The following is a 16,063-nucleotide window of genomic DNA, read 5'->3' on the forward strand; positions in this document are numbered from 1 at the left end:
GTAGGTGTGCACACAGAAGCGGTCCCCGTCGTCAGGTCGTCGGGATTTCGAATGAATAAACATTGTCTAAACCGCGACAGTGGGTCCCTAGAGGCGCGTTGTATCCCCGCCCCCCTCTCGCCACTCAGTGCATCATTTCACGGTCGTTCCGCTCCAAAATTCGTGACTCCACTTCCGCCTACTACGCTGAGCGCACTCCCGCGGCAGCGGGTGCGTTGACCCTTTTCGAAGGTCGTCGTACCTTTCTATGTTCGTGACTCGCTCGGCTTCGTGGATCGACCTTAATCTCTCGCCAGTTCGCGACGGCTCGTTCACCTCTTTTTTTCCCCCCTCTTTCCTTCTGGCTATTCGAAGAAGCTCGATGATGTAATTAACGTCCTCATACGCTAATTTTCGCAGGTGGATCGAATAAAAAATGTGCTCGTAAAGAAATCTGTAGGGAAACCCATGTCACTGATGATTAGTACAAGAACTTTTGTCAAAAATTTTGTGTCATTTAGAAATACTCTTTAATTACGTTATCTTTTTTTCGTAGAGTTTGATCCTCCATTGTGAAACGTTTTTTTAGACTTATGCGAAAATCGGAATTTTATCAGGAGTATCGTCAAGTAATTAGAATTTAATTAATTAATTTACATATATTTAATATAGGCAATAACGTTCAATATTTTGAAATACTATATTTATTTGAGCTTTCGCAGACTTCCATGCTTTGCAAATATCGTTATTTATATAATTACAATAAATAAATTAAATCGAAACACAAGGCTATCATTAATGGAGACATTAATTATAACCGACCTCGGTCGTTTTTATTCTTTTTGCTTTTATTATTATTATTATTGTCATGAGATGCTTGTTATTTTGTTCTTTGCACGCTTTGCACTATAGGTTTTTTACGCCCTTCTAAAAGATTTTATCTCAAGACAAATAAACTCACATTTATCTACTTGTACATTTCTTTTTTCACTGAATTAAAAATTTGCAAGAACGTCAAGAACTTCCGCTATTTTTTGCTCCTACGATTCGACTATCGCGAAATCATATAGTGATGGCGCAACGAACATATCTGACCGGTCGGACATACACGTGAGTGGGACTTGAAGAGACGACACTTGAGATAATGGGCCCGTTTTGGCCGTTCATCGACAGCCTCGTTTATTTTGTCGAGTCCCGGTCCATAAATGTGTCGTGCAAATCTACACGAGAGCCAGCCGTCTCGTGTGAACGAATCGATTTAGCGTGCCGTAATGAAGTTAACGACTTCGACCTGATTAGTACGAGAGATTTGTCATTCTCGACTACCTTATATAAAACTTTATATAAAACCGGTATAAAGCATGAACGTTCGAAAACAACCGCTAAATAATTGATCTCAGTAATAATATAGAACAATTAATAATAACAGCAACAATAAATCATAAAAAATTAACGACTGTTATTGCATATTATGGTTAAATCATAAAATTGCCAATTGCTCTATAATTTAGAAATACCCGCAATTTCATTTCTTTATTTGGTTTCTACTTTATTGAAATTTTATCAATTTTTCGTAATTATATTGCACATCACGATTTTTATTTATAAAAATGAATATTTTCACCTATATGTAAATCTAAAAGTATATTTACATCTGTATCGTTATACTATTTTCTGTATTGATACGCGAGTGTGAGCATCGCAAATCGCGAAATCGTTTTCACCACCCTCTTTTCTTTCCCCTTCAAAAACGAGGAATTACTTTATCTGTCTGGACAGATATGGCACACGACTGAAAATGGGATTTCGGCAGATGCGCTTTCTATATATACGTATATAATATATACACACACACGTACACTCCTCTCCCTTCGAATTTCGTGAATCGGAATCGTTGGTTTTGCGGTAACGACAACACTCAACAATGAAATCGAACCTGTAGCCGTAAACGGACTAATTGCTAGGATAATAATTATTCTCGGATCTCTGGCCTAGGGCTGGGAGAGGCCGATGCAAGGGAAGAGAGATTTAGATCATCATTTGCTTGCATTTCCAGGTTTATTATCGACGCAAGTTTCCGGACATTATTTAGCTAATCATTTGCCAATGTATATTCCTCCTCGAATCCCTTCTCTTAAATTGAAGTTGAGAAGTGAATTGATACTGTTCACTTTTTTCTTTTTATTCCTTTTAAATTTCGAATCGTATTTATAATATATTGAAATATAAAATAATGTTTGGATGCTTCAAACATAGCTTAAGTTTCTTTCTCTTCTCGCTTTGTGATTTTATATAATTCTTTATAAGCTTTAGGATATTTTATTACACGATATATTAGTCGATAAATGAAGTAATCGACTGTATATGAATACATATATATGAGAGAAGCAGAAAAATAAAAAGAGAAAGTGAAATAATAAAATGAAGCATATATAACGAGGTAAAAGAAAAGGAAAGTGATTTATTGTCTGAAATAACTATACTTGTTAGCTATAATGAGTATAACGAGATACCTATCCAATCACTTTTTTCTTTTACGAACATGTAATGATATTAATAATCATACAGTAAATGCTGAAGTATACTTATTTTATCACTGCAATAATTATTACGATAAAAATATCATTACATATCTCAATAGTCATAAAAATGCTCCTTCTAGATAGTAAAAAGGTTCAGATTTGAACCACAGACATAACTTTGAGAATATATTTGCAATAAATTCGTTGCAGTGTTTCATGATTGTTAACATCGTTATTATTAAATTGCTAATCAATTTAATTTGTAATATTATACAGTTCCAGTTTTTTAGTTTAAAAATAGCGTTTCAAGTTTAATAGTATAACTGACGAACAGTTTATAAAATTGAAAAAAGTATTTAAAATTTACAGAAAAATATCTTTGATCACTAAAGTTTACTTCCTTCTTTCGCTTAGTTGTTACTGACATATTTCTTTCTCACCAAAATATGTTATCTTTAGTAGTTACATCGATTGTCGACAAGATATAAGAATGTATTTGTAAATTTTTGTGTCGTTTTTATGATTTCCAGGGCTGTCACGGATCCGAGGGATGGTAGGAGAGTAGCCTTAAAAAAACTGCCGAATGTCTTTCAAAGTCTCGTAAGCAGCAAGCGAGTCTTCAGGGAGCTGAAAATGCTTTGCTTCTTCAAACATGATAACGTGAGTAGTATTATTTGTCGCGTCAAACACGTGTGTAATCGAACAAACACAGAAAAAGATAGAAAAATTCCGATAGAAACAAGCGTGAAAATAAAAAAAATGGTAATTCTGTCGATAATAAATGAAGCCGATATCGAATCTATTGTATATTTAGCTTTTAAATATTCTATATTTTATAATAATTATTTATCATACATTATTATAATAATCGTCTGTAATTTCCTAAAAAATTACGACTTTTTTGTATAATAAATTAAAATTAAAATTTTTTTTCAATACAACATTTTTAACGTTCAAGAATTTAATATATTATACATTACCTAAATATAATATACAAGTTATGTACCGTCTTATAACGTTTTATAAAAATTACTTAATAAAGTATGATAACGATTTTTTGTTTTATACGCCTCGTTGTAACCAGACATACTGTTTGGCATATATTTTTTGACATTGAATACCTGGACGAACATTCAAGATGAATCGTATATAAATTGTACGATGGGGTCTCGGAAAATTTCCGCGTTTTATTTCCCCGAGGACGAGGCTGTGTCGTCCTCCCTCTCGTAGTCTTCTGCCTGCTGGATTCTACTTTTTGTATGAGAAAAGCAGGATCAATCGCGCTCTTTTTATCTTTCGTCCAGTCAAAGGATGGAGCACTCAATCTCTTCCTGTCTCTTTTGCAGGTCCTTTCTGCGTTGGATATCCTTCAGCCACCGCATCTGGACTTCTTCCAAGAGATGTATCCTTTTCTAAACGCTTGTACTCAAGGACACACGGAAGATAAATCTTAGCATAGAGATTTCCGGACAGGTGATTCTCCTTTCGACGGTCGAGAGGTATTTTCTTTTTTCATTTCCCTCGCAGGTTCTCTCGCGATTCTCGAATCTCGGATTGTGATCGAGACGAACACTTAGACAATAATTTCCCGAAGTAAAACTAATCTCCGATCTGAATCTAATTAATTTTCTCAATTTTAATCTAAAGTTTTTGAATTGTCTTTAGCCTCCGGTGTGTTTGCGATGTTTCGATAGGGCGTCTCGAAGGTATTTCCAGTCTCCGCGGATTTTCCTGGATTCTCGTGGAAGAGTGTCACTCTCTCACGCAACCCTCGATCTCTCGGAATGAGTGTCTTGAACGACACGGAAACTTTTAATCGCCGAGCAATTAAAACTCGCGCAGGTCACGAACGCGATTCTCTTCGAGTCTGTGCTTTTCAGAAAAATTCTTACGAAAGCTGGAACTCCTCGTCTTCTATTAGTATTATTATTTGAAAAATCCTAGTTTCCAATCCATACTTAAAAAAGTCTCCTAATTTTTCTCTCTTTATTATTTTCTTATCAGAGATTTCAAAAGAATTAATGAGGGATTAAAAAGATTGTTTTCGTAAAAAAAAAAAACGCTTGTCATCATTAAGATAAAATACGTTATGTTAATACTTGAAAATTGTGTTTCACGAAAAATTATTTTATGAGAAAGACTTGTCCTTCGTAAAGTAGTCGACATTACGAGATAATTTTCCGGTCGACAGCAAAACAGGAAGTTATTTCAGTAGTCAAGACAAAGTTCTTACGAGATTACTCTACTCGTCTCTTTGCGAGCGTCATTCGTATGATCGATCAATCAATGAGTCCTTAAGTGAACGGGATCTTCTGAGTTAATTTCGATCGAAGTAGCGTGAGCGATAAATCAGTTCTCTCACGCACGTGTTCTCCTTCCTCCTCTCTCTCTCCTTCCTTCTCTTCTTTTTTCCAGTAAGGTCCTGTTCACGTTCTATCACATCTCAGGATCCGCTGGACTTTTCTCTACCTGTGTAAGTTATCCAGCTGATTCCTCGCAATCGTCCTTCTTTCTTTTCCTCCTATTATTTTCTTTTGCTTAATCTCGTCCTTTTTCATCATTGTAATAAGATCTACAAAATATTTCGCGATAAACGTGCACGTGCACTTTATTTTTTATAGAGACTCGCTTTGCTTTAACAAGAGAAAGGGAAGCTAGAAATAAATATAAATGAAATAAATGAAAATAAATTGGATTGCTCTAGAGTTAACCCCAGAGTTGGCTAGTCACTACATAGACGTGTGCACATGTAATTAAATAAATAGATAAATCCGTAAATAAACAAGTGGATAACCGACGAAATAAATGATACCATAAATCCATCAATAAACAGACAAACGAATGAATGTTTCGTTAATAAACGAACTGCGACGGTGCCATGCAGATCGATCAATTTTTCGCAGCGGGAATGGTATTAATTGCGTTGACAAATAAATAATCGGAGCGCAAATTGAGCGGTTGCGGAAACTTCATCGATGGACCACCGCTGACTTTTTACCTCCCCTCCCCGTCGTCCTTCCTGCGATTTAATTCTGCGGTCTCTGGCTACGATCGATTCTAATTTCGTCCACATGAAAAATTCAGCGCGGCTCCCCGACGCTAGAGTTTTAGAGAACGAGGGAAGGGGGCGGCATCGAATGAGACCGCCTAATTTCTAATTAAGGAGCAACTCCCGATTAGCTTGCGCAGCCACGAACACAGAAATCGCCGGCGACCACAGTGCCAATGGAACTGCGGGAAAGAGGGAGGGGGAAGCGAGAGGGATTATCAGTGATATTGCCGACCCTCCTGTAGCTAATATTGCATTTGCATCGCAATTGCATCATTGCCTTGTCATCAATCTTCTATGCCATATATGTGTCTCTTTGTATCTCTTTGCATGTCATATTATTTGATATTTCATTCGTGTATTTCTTCTTATCAGGGACGGCAAGTAACGCATTATTCGCCATCCCTACATCTTATATAATCCTAATCCTATCTTAATTTATTTTTAAACATCTTTAGCAGATGGAAACTTCTTGTCAGACTACGCAGAATCATAATATCCAGTTCGTATTAAAATGAAAACGATATATGAAAAAAGGACAGACAGATGCGCTCGAAATTACACGTGAAAATTGATAGCGAGAACGCAGAGAATTTTCTTAATGGTCGCGACCGCGGCGTTCTTCGTCAGATTCCTGGTTGCTTATTCAGGTAGCGCTCGAGGTTATAGGTTTTAATTGTTTATCTGGGCGACAGTTCCGTTTCTGATCGGGCAGAGGCGGTTTCCATCCGGGACGGACGGTGAATGCCATGAATACACCATGGCGCGCCCGGGATGAGTTCGCTCGATGGTAATCACGTGTATTATTAATGCGTAAGCCGCAGCCCGCCATTGATACGTCGATAGTGCGCCATTAGCAGCGGCTGCGGTCGCCGACTGCACGCCGCCCATGCATCTTCACATTGCCATTTACAATGTCGCATGTAACTGATAACTACAACTTCCTCGTAATATCGCGGTTACAGCCCCCACCCGCCATCACCCTGATTCACGTTCTCGTTCTTAATTTCCGCGAGATCGATGCAATAACGTCTCTTCTTACTCCGTGATATCGTCGCGACGTAATTTAAATTACGGATCACACGACGTACAATGACGGAACAAAACTAATATAATCGTATGCGTTTAATACATTATGATAACGTAACGTAAATTAATTGACATCAATAATTCGTATTGTAATAGCAAATGCATAATTTACTACAAATTATTATATCACAACTGTATCAATTGATGTATTATTGTTAATATACGTCATTGTCTTCAATAAAATATCTTGTTGCAATAGTAAGATCTCTTTTCTTACATTGAAAACAATTTGCATAGATCTTTTACCATATGTCTTTGGAAAGTACTAAACAATGACATATATATATATATATATATAGTTAAATCAAATTAATGGCTTTTACATTAAATAAGTATATGTTTACATTTAATAAATATTTTATACTTAGGACTATTCGAGTAAATAATTATTAAAATTTAATATCTTTTTCGGTGTATGCAATCCGACCGAATAGAAACTGTATTAAAAACGGAACTATCGCTCCGATAAACAGTTACATACGCGCGAAACTTAAAAGCCGGATGTTCTCGCAATTAACTAATACATTTCTCACATTCTAACGTAAAATCACCCGAAGCGATCGCAATCGATTTCATTCGCGAGAGAGGTGCATAGGCGGTTGCATCCGTTGCACTGTGGCTGGAGAATGACGTGGGTTCGATTAACGTAATTTTTTCACCGTGTAGTGTAGGAGAAACAGCGCAACGTGATACGAATGAAAGGGAAGAAGGCCCTCACATGACATTCTCGTTTGTCGACATCCGCCCGTATCGCATTGAGAAAAATGATACGGCAAAATTTCAGCTTTCAACGAGATCATTGTCGCACACGTGCTTGACGAGCGTGCGAGATCATTGCAACGATTAGATCGTTCGATATACCGAGACTGTGGCCTTTTGAATTTTACACAATTTCACCGGTATTTAAACCCTTCATCAACTTAGGTCTTTGAAAGAGAGAAAGAGAGACAGAGAGAGAGAGAGAGAGAGAGAGAGAGAGAGCGTGCAGATTTTTATATTGATCTGGACTGTATAAAAATCTGAAAGTTTTGCATACTTATGAAAGCTTTAACGAGTTTTTACTATATTATAAAATCGAATTTCACTTATTTTTTACAGATTTAAATTTATCTATCAGAATTTTACAATCAAAATATTCACTATGCCTTCAAAGTTTAACTTGACTAGCGGAGGGTTAATTTTAACCCTTTGTCTACTATCTGGATCGTTTTTATCCGGTTTAAGTTTTTTTTACTGTAACTAGTCTTTCAAACAATGTGGAAAAAGTCAGAGGGTTGCTTTCAATATTTGTGTTATATTGCCAATAGTTTCTAGTTCAAATGCCGAAACCTTTATTTAATAAAAATTGAAATTTAAGCAAAAAATAAGGCTGAATTTGAGAGTAAAATTTCAGTTGTGCTACAAAAGACTCCTGTAATCTCAGACAGAAGATTATAAGAAGAACGGCTTCGTTTCGCTCTGGGATGTATGGAGTGCTTTAATTTCGATTGTCATCAAATATCAGTGTTACTATTGAGAATAAAAGGAAGAATTGGATCTCTCTGTAATTAGAGAATCGCGAGTTAACGATAGTGACTTTTCCTCACGATTCCACCGTCGCTCTTTCGGCTCGCGGGAAAACCCGAGCTTTTCCTCGGGTTTGAACTCTGTCGGGGCTTTAATTGCACGCGAGACCGGTTACGTTGAGCTCGAGTTTGACGGTTTGATCTAAGTTCTCGGTGGCCGCAAACTAATTTCGCTTCATCCCTCCTCTTGTAGAGCCTCTTTGTCTTCCGAGTCAACAAGTCCGTGTGCAGAGGAATCCGTTCTTCCTGAAATACGCGTAGAAACTCTCCCTCATATATCTCCAGATTCGTATTTTCACGTAATTATTACGTAAGCCGACCTGAACAATAATTAATCAACGCGCATTTCCGATATCGCAATTTTTTACTTCCGCGTATTATATTAATATTTATTTAATCCAGGAGACCCAATGTTTGTTATTTTTTCAAATCCCATTACGGCACCTGGAAAGGTCTTTCGGAAAGAATTAATTTGCACTCTATTATTAACTATTTTTATTATCTCATCTATTTTTATTTCTATACTTTTATCTTTCGGGATATGATAAAAAATTTATTACTTAATCCATATTCAATGGGTATCGTAAATATTTAAACGTTCAGAATATACAGATGTATTTTTTAATGGATATTGAAAAAGACAAAGTTTATCATTTCTAATGACAATAAATTAATGTAAATATATAATGGACTGATGATCTTTTTTAATAATCGTTGCATTGAATAATTTTCGCAATATTTAAAAAATTATTTTGGATCTCCCTTTTTAATTATGGCAAGTAATATTGAAAAAATTGAGTCTTCACAAACAAAATGTTTTTCATATAAACAATTATTCTCGTGCACCACGATTTACATGAAATGTTATTGAACGATAAAAACTCTCTTTTACGATTCTGCAGGATGGGAATGTAGCGCTACGTTTTTTCAACGATTAATATTAGCTGTGCCATTACATTCAGCCACCTACTCTTTTTAATCCATTAACGACACGCTACTCGCGCGTGGCCGTTGTTATGTTAATGTTCCGACATTTTTCACGGTATCTAACGTGTTCGATCAATGTTACATTCACGGGAAACAATTTTAACTGAAAACGAATACCTTTGCATGGTTTTTGCTAGCGCATTGAAAAGTACTTTACTACTTTAATAGATTCAAATCTCTTGTTAAATTAAAAATATCTATACCTGTAATTTGAAGAAGAGCGAAAAAGAGTTTTTAAGATACATAAAATAATTTATATTATAAAATTCTGTAACGAAATATAGGAAAAAAGTGGAAATTAACACTTATTTATGTAAAATAAAAGTATAAGTTAATTAAGTTATTTTTCTCCACTTTGTTTGCATGATACTTCAAAATTATCATAAAGACATTTTAGAAAAATATTGTTTTTCGCTATTGTGTTATTTAATTATTCCAAATAGCTTAGATTATATATTTAAATCTTCTATATTTTACGTTAATTATATCTTCTTTCGACATTTCTTCGAGAAATTTTTTAGAAGCTCGGTGTTTGAGCATTTATGCGATTCCACGACGTCTCGAGTTTCCAATGCGCGTCGGCGGTTGCATCACATTGCACACGCCACGACCTCCCACGTTTCGCTCGGTAGAATACGCGGCGGGAAATTGCTGAGGAAAATCGGAGGCGAGCGAGCGAGCGAGCGAACGAGCGATTGCGGGTGAGAACGAAAAACGCCTCTCATCGACCTGGATAGGTTCCGGCGTGGAAAAAGAGTTTCCGGCGGGAACGAGGTGCGCTCGAATGAGGCTCAGTCCGCTTCGCTCGCATCTCACATTGTCTCCTTATACGATAATCACGAAATCCGCTGTTTCTCTCTCTCTTTCTCGTTCATATCCTGAAAACGCCGTCCTATTTCCTGGACTTTACGCGAATTCCCTGTTATTTTCCGATAGAAATAAATGAACGATGACAAATATAGTGTTTAAATAATCCCGGAAACACTGATCCGTACAGCACAGATTATTCTAGCAATATTATAGCGACGTTACAAACTTCACAACAATATTACTGCAAGTTTATGTGTTGTAGAGGGAGTCCAGTTACATCGCGACGCGTTCACATATTGCAAATAACATTCCGAAGAAGATACTGATCCGTACAGTACAGATTATACTAGTAATATTGTTGTAATGTTTGCAATAACATTATACATCAATATTGCTGTAAGTTTGTGCTGTATATGAAGAGTCATCGCTACGTTCATGTATTGCAAATTAACCGGATGTCTTCGGTGCGTTTCGCACATTATTGACTCCCCGATTTCAAATCGTGGTCGACGATGTCAGCTGTCATCGCTGATTATTGCCTTACACCGAGATTCAGCTTGCATGCAATTAACTCGGCGACGCGGTGACGGGTGACAATGTTTCCGTTCCTTACGGCATCGGGGGATCGGTTTACGCTGTTTATTAACGAATGGATATCCGGCGGAGAGCGCGCGGAGGCGTCTCTCTATCTCTTTCCCTTGCCGGAAAAACGCGAATCACATGCACGACCGCGTGGGCACGCGCGCGCGAGTTCCCACGCCGTTTATCCACCTTGCGAAACGGGACTACTCTGACGTGTTGAAAATTGCATTGGAAAGTGAGGAGGAAAGGTAGAAGTCCGTCCTTAAAATTTCTATTTGCATAATTTCTATTTTTAGTTTATATCGAAAAAAAGAAAGTTCAATTTCTCGATAAACTCGAACGTTGAGACAACAAGTTACTTAATTCAAGTAAATCATTCTGCGCGTGCCTGAAGCCGACTGTAATATTATAAGAAGTCATTAAAAATCTAATATTAAAAAATAATTCCGAATTTAAGCGAAACGCTAGAAGTTTACGCGATATTCAACATTCTTTTTGACGCTTTTTTCACCTAACATGAGATGTGAATAATTTTCTATCTCTTCCCTTGATGATCCCTTTTTACGCGAGTATTCCCTTTGAGTATCGATGCGCGGTATTTAGAACATGTACTATTAATGAGGGCACTTTGTAACATGCACGACATGATGTTAAATGATAAAACTACGCATGCAAATATTGCGAATAAAAACTATATGAAAAACGTCAGTCTTTTCCATTAATTTCATATATAATTACATTTATTAATTATTCCAATGATATACAAATCAAGTTTTATTGATTCAATTTATTTCCATAAAGAGAAGAGCAAAGAGAGAAAATTAATAAACGAATAATTTTGGGAAGTTGAGCTTGCTGGGAAGTGAGGGTTGAAAAAGATTTTTCCCGGTTTGATTCAGACGATTTATTTTATTTTTTTTTTTTAAATAAACGGCTCGGGGCTGCTGGCGCGGACGTATCTTTTTTCGTCGTCTCGTCTGGAATATCTCGACGATCGACGAGTACTGTACGAGAGGCCGTCGCGACGCTGAAAGGGAGAGAAAGAGAAAGATAGAAGCAGGACTTTATTGATTATCCGCGGTTAGATGTTGTGAACGGCGCTTAAGGCGTCGTCGGGACTACCGGATAGGAACTATATATTTTAAAGATTCCTAAAAACCAATACGAAATTTATCCAATCTGACGGAATAGAAGTTATTACGTATTGATCCAAAAGTTCGTCTATTTTTTTCTGATATACGACTTTTAGCTATAATCGACTTAAAGAGAAATCAAGCAAAACTTCCCGTTTGATTCGATACTTTACCACATTACACATAAGTGCGGAAAGAACAGTTTTGCTGAAGTATCTATAAAAATTTAGCTAAATACAAATCTAAAAGTATTCTCATTGAATTATCAAAATCATGTAGGACGCTCAAGCTAATTGCTAGAATGTTAAAGTTCTTTGTAGCATGTTTTTTTTATATAATAATTTCATCGTCGAACAAAATTATTTTCAAATCTGTATCTACATTTTTAAATACTTCAGCAAAATGATTCTTTTCATGTAACGTTCATTTTTTAATATTAATTATGAAGTATGTTAAAACGTCGGAATTTGTTAAAAGTAAAAGAGTGAACAATGTCATGTAGGAATTCGCGATAATTTGAGCGGATCTGAGAAACTCTACGAAAAGTTCGTTCCTCGTAGTCGTACCTCACATTTCCGAGATTGATCGCAGTTTCCTTTCCTTTCGCTTCTTTGAGGCGTATTGAATATCACGCTCTGTGGATATCGATCTGGAGTTTTTGGTCGGTCTGTAGAGAGTCCTTTGTTCGCAACCATTCGTTTCCTCTCATTTTCCCTTTTCTTTTCCCGCTCGATATACGTACATAAAATTTCATCGAATAGCTGTCATCTCCAGTAATCATTAGAATCCGGTTACACGACCGAGAGAAAGACAGAAAGTGATAATTAACTGAATAATCAGCTAATTAAGAATCGTGTTACTTGCTGACCAAATGAGAACTTTTCTACGCTAATGTAGGCATACAGTATTCTGTCATCTCTCACTTTTCATCTGAACGCTCTTAATTCGTAATTATTACAGAAGTAACAAATTTGTTTTACCGACAACAGTTAATTTTACAAATTTAAAGATTTTATGCAAAAAAAATGAGATTTATCGAAAAACGAAGAAAATAACAGTTTTAATGACGTTTATTATTTTCTATAAAAATTTTCTGCTTCAGAGTATAAATGTGACTTTTTCGGGGTTACAATTAAACTTAAATTATCGAAATAATTTTCCTATTATTTTGTTTTAATATAAATTCTATTTTATGTATTTTTACTTTAATCTCTGGTGCTTCTAGAAACAAAGGGTCCAACTTTTGCGCTGTGTATCGTGTATTCTCACGAAAAACGATGTTGGTCGCATTTCCCGAACGGGCTTTGCTCGGTCAAAAATAGGAGGAGATATAGAGAATCGTTACTTCAGATCTGTTCGCGTTTTTACGACATTACGCGAAATGTTCCGATTCGATTTCCAATATGTATCGATGTTCTGACGAAACGAGGATACTGGCGGAGTTTCTGTGGCTTCAACGACGCTTTTAATTTAGAGGCCTCGAGCTCAGCGCATCGTGAGGGATTTATCGCGGGCATCCTTTTCTCAAATACAGATATTCTAGTGCGAAAATCAACGTGAGTTCCAAACTCTGACACGAAATGGCAATTGAATGGGACATGCGAAACAGTTTATCTCATCGCGTTTTGCTCACGCTAAATATATACCGTGAATCGAAATTTATACCGGGTGTCCGCATTCTGGATCCTCGACGAGATTCATCGCGAAAGTATTTAAATGTATGCAAAATCGGGAGTGCAGAGCACGTGATTCCCGAGGGAACGAGTCGGAAGGAAAAGTCGCGGAAACTTATTTTGTATGCACTTCTCCCGGTTTTTAAACGGAGCGTGTTAACGTCGCAGGTATAATTAATCGCTCACTGCAGTTACGTTTGCGCAAAACAATCAAAATTATTCTCTTAAATTATTTTAAATATTACGTTAAAAATTATATTATCTTACAAATTATTATTACCTATCTGAATTTGGAATACAAGTAATATGGTTTTACGTATATTGATGACCATCTAAATTATTATGTAAATCATTATACGGTAAAATTTGCTTTTAAAGCAATTTAAAATATTAATTCATCTCATTTTAAATAACTTCGAATTAAATTAAATATTAATTTGTAATTTTAAATTAATTATTTAGAAACTACGTGTGTATTTTTTAAACAAATACGTTGAAATAATATTTTCTTTATCACTTTCTACGAAGTTGTTTGAATATAAACCGACCCTGAAATCGAGTTTTTATTCATGACGTGTCGCAAACTTTTCTTTAAATCGACGCAGCTTAAGTTCGCGCCTTTTTTAAGCAGCGCCAGAGAGCAGCAAGAGTTCTTTCTCTTTCTCTCTAGATGTTCCAAAGTCGTTCGCGCAAGTCGAGTTCGAACTCGGTTGACCGGTCGGACGAGCCGGATCGGCCTTGCTCGAACACCTCGGAGTCTAAGTCTTCATCATCCTCAGCCTTATCTTCGTTGTCGCATTGGATGGTCACTTCTTTGTCATCCAGTTCAGCAAATAATCTAAAAGAGCGTTACCGGTATACATTCCCGGCAGATGTTCGAAAGTCCGATGTAATCCGATACTCCCATTCGACACTTGTTCGATAATGAATCTTAATTTACGGTTTAGATACGAAGAATGAAAGCGTAAGGTTTCGATCAGTGACCCTGACTCTACTGAGATTTATGCCAAGGAAAGAATTAACTCTAAAATTCTCATTTTATTTTTATATCTATCCGGACTCATTTACCATTACAGTAGAAATAGGATGCATCTTTTTGTCCTTTTTATGATCTCCTAACACGTCATGGAGTCTCGCTGCTTATTTGCGAAATGGGACTCCTAGCGAATTTGCACATCCAGAGTCCTCCAGATTCTTCTTCCTTGGACCGGTATCGGATAAGAACGACGAGGGGAACGAAGAGGGAGGGAAGGGAGATAGGAAGGGTACAGAAGGGAAGGGAAGATGGTAGAAAACGGCAGGATACTCAATTCCCTTCGCGCTTGCTGGTTCGGCGCGGCGCGGAGCAGAGAGCTGGGAGAGAGATGATGCTAGGGGCAAGTCTCGCTTTGTCCAGGAACCGGTCGACGTGCCTACCAGGAGGCAGGCAAGCAGGCAGGCAGGCACGCATCGATCCGCCAATCGTGCGGCGGTGCCTTAAGCATGCTGCACAATGCCGACAATGACGAGAGCTTTCGGGGGAAGTGTCGTACATGATCTACTTCTTTGTAATTTTTTATTAGATATCGCTGTACTTTAATATGTTGTTACGTGGAATATTTGCACATATTATTTCTGTCGTATTGTTAATTTTTTGCAGTAGATTGTTCTTGGATAATTTGGATTTGAGTTTTTTCTTCACGGAAGTGTCTAAATACCAATAACGTTGGTATTGAATTTTGAAGAAATTGACGCAAAGAAATTTCTATCTTGAAAGAAATATTCCACATCAACCCTTCTAATCCGATCTCTAGAATTCTGGAAATGTATTTGGCGTGCAAAGTCGGCTATTGTTTCTTGTCTTTTGCATTCTTACCTCTTATGGTGTATCGTAGATATTGTAAAAAGACAATCCTTTTCTACTCTCATCGATAGTTGAGAAAATTTTTTGTTTTTAGTTTAAAGAAGAAAATTATCATAAGAAAGGATCACGTGAGAATTTGTATGTGGTATAAAATAGAAAAATTAGAGTTATTTTGTCTGATTTTTATCTACTGTGATATTTGAAAGCACAGAGTCGAAAATTTACCCTTCTCAGCGTCCATAACATGATTTTCCTGGCGAGATCTCGCGGTTGTTTATGTCGAAAGGCATGCACGGCCATCAATCATGGCTCTGAAACAGCAATAGAGACGTTACGACGTAGTGAAGAGATATCGTATTCCTGTAAACGCAAAGTTCAATTCGAAATGGAGCACACTCGTCGAAATAAATCGTCTTTTGCTACAAGGATTTCTTTTTACACGGCAAAAGATACGAAATTCTTACGTTCCTTTAGATAAAGTTGCTCTAGTAAGCAATATATCTTAAATTTTTTATATTTGATTTTGGATAATGCTCACGGCATAGAATCTTTCATTTCTTTAAATTTTAAATAATATATCTTCATATTAGATATATTATTTAAAATAGATCTTTTATACGAAAAATGTATAGTTATTTATTTATTTTACATCAAATTATAAAATTCTATCATAAGACAGAAGGTTGATAGGAATAATTTTATTTTTTGTCGCGAAACTATATTTCAAAAAATTTTATTAAAGTGTATCCCATATTTTTTTAACCATTTATATTATGAAGCGTACAAAGCAAAACGTTATAAGTGCCATTTTTTAAATTTTTCAGGAGAAAG

General features: G+C 36.4%; 1 protein-coding gene across 1 annotated transcript in view; it reads left to right on the top strand.

Annotated features, from left to right (window-relative positions):
- nmo (serine/threonine-protein kinase nemo) overlaps positions 1-16,063 on the top strand; it is a 99,002-nt gene that overhangs the window by 56,227 nt on the left and 26,712 nt on the right. Inside the window, 2 exon segments of the mRNA XM_018542289.1 lie at positions 3,032-3,161; positions 3,848-3,903. Coding sequence (XP_018397791.1) covers positions 3,032-3,161; positions 3,848-3,903 — 186 coding nt within the window.

Source organism: Cyphomyrmex costatus, unplaced genomic scaffold (assembly GCF_001594065.2).
Source record: "Cyphomyrmex costatus isolate MS0001 unplaced genomic scaffold, Ccosl1.0 scaffold11, whole genome shotgun sequence".
Classification (NCBI taxonomy): domain Eukaryota; kingdom Metazoa; phylum Arthropoda; class Insecta; order Hymenoptera; family Formicidae; genus Cyphomyrmex; species Cyphomyrmex costatus.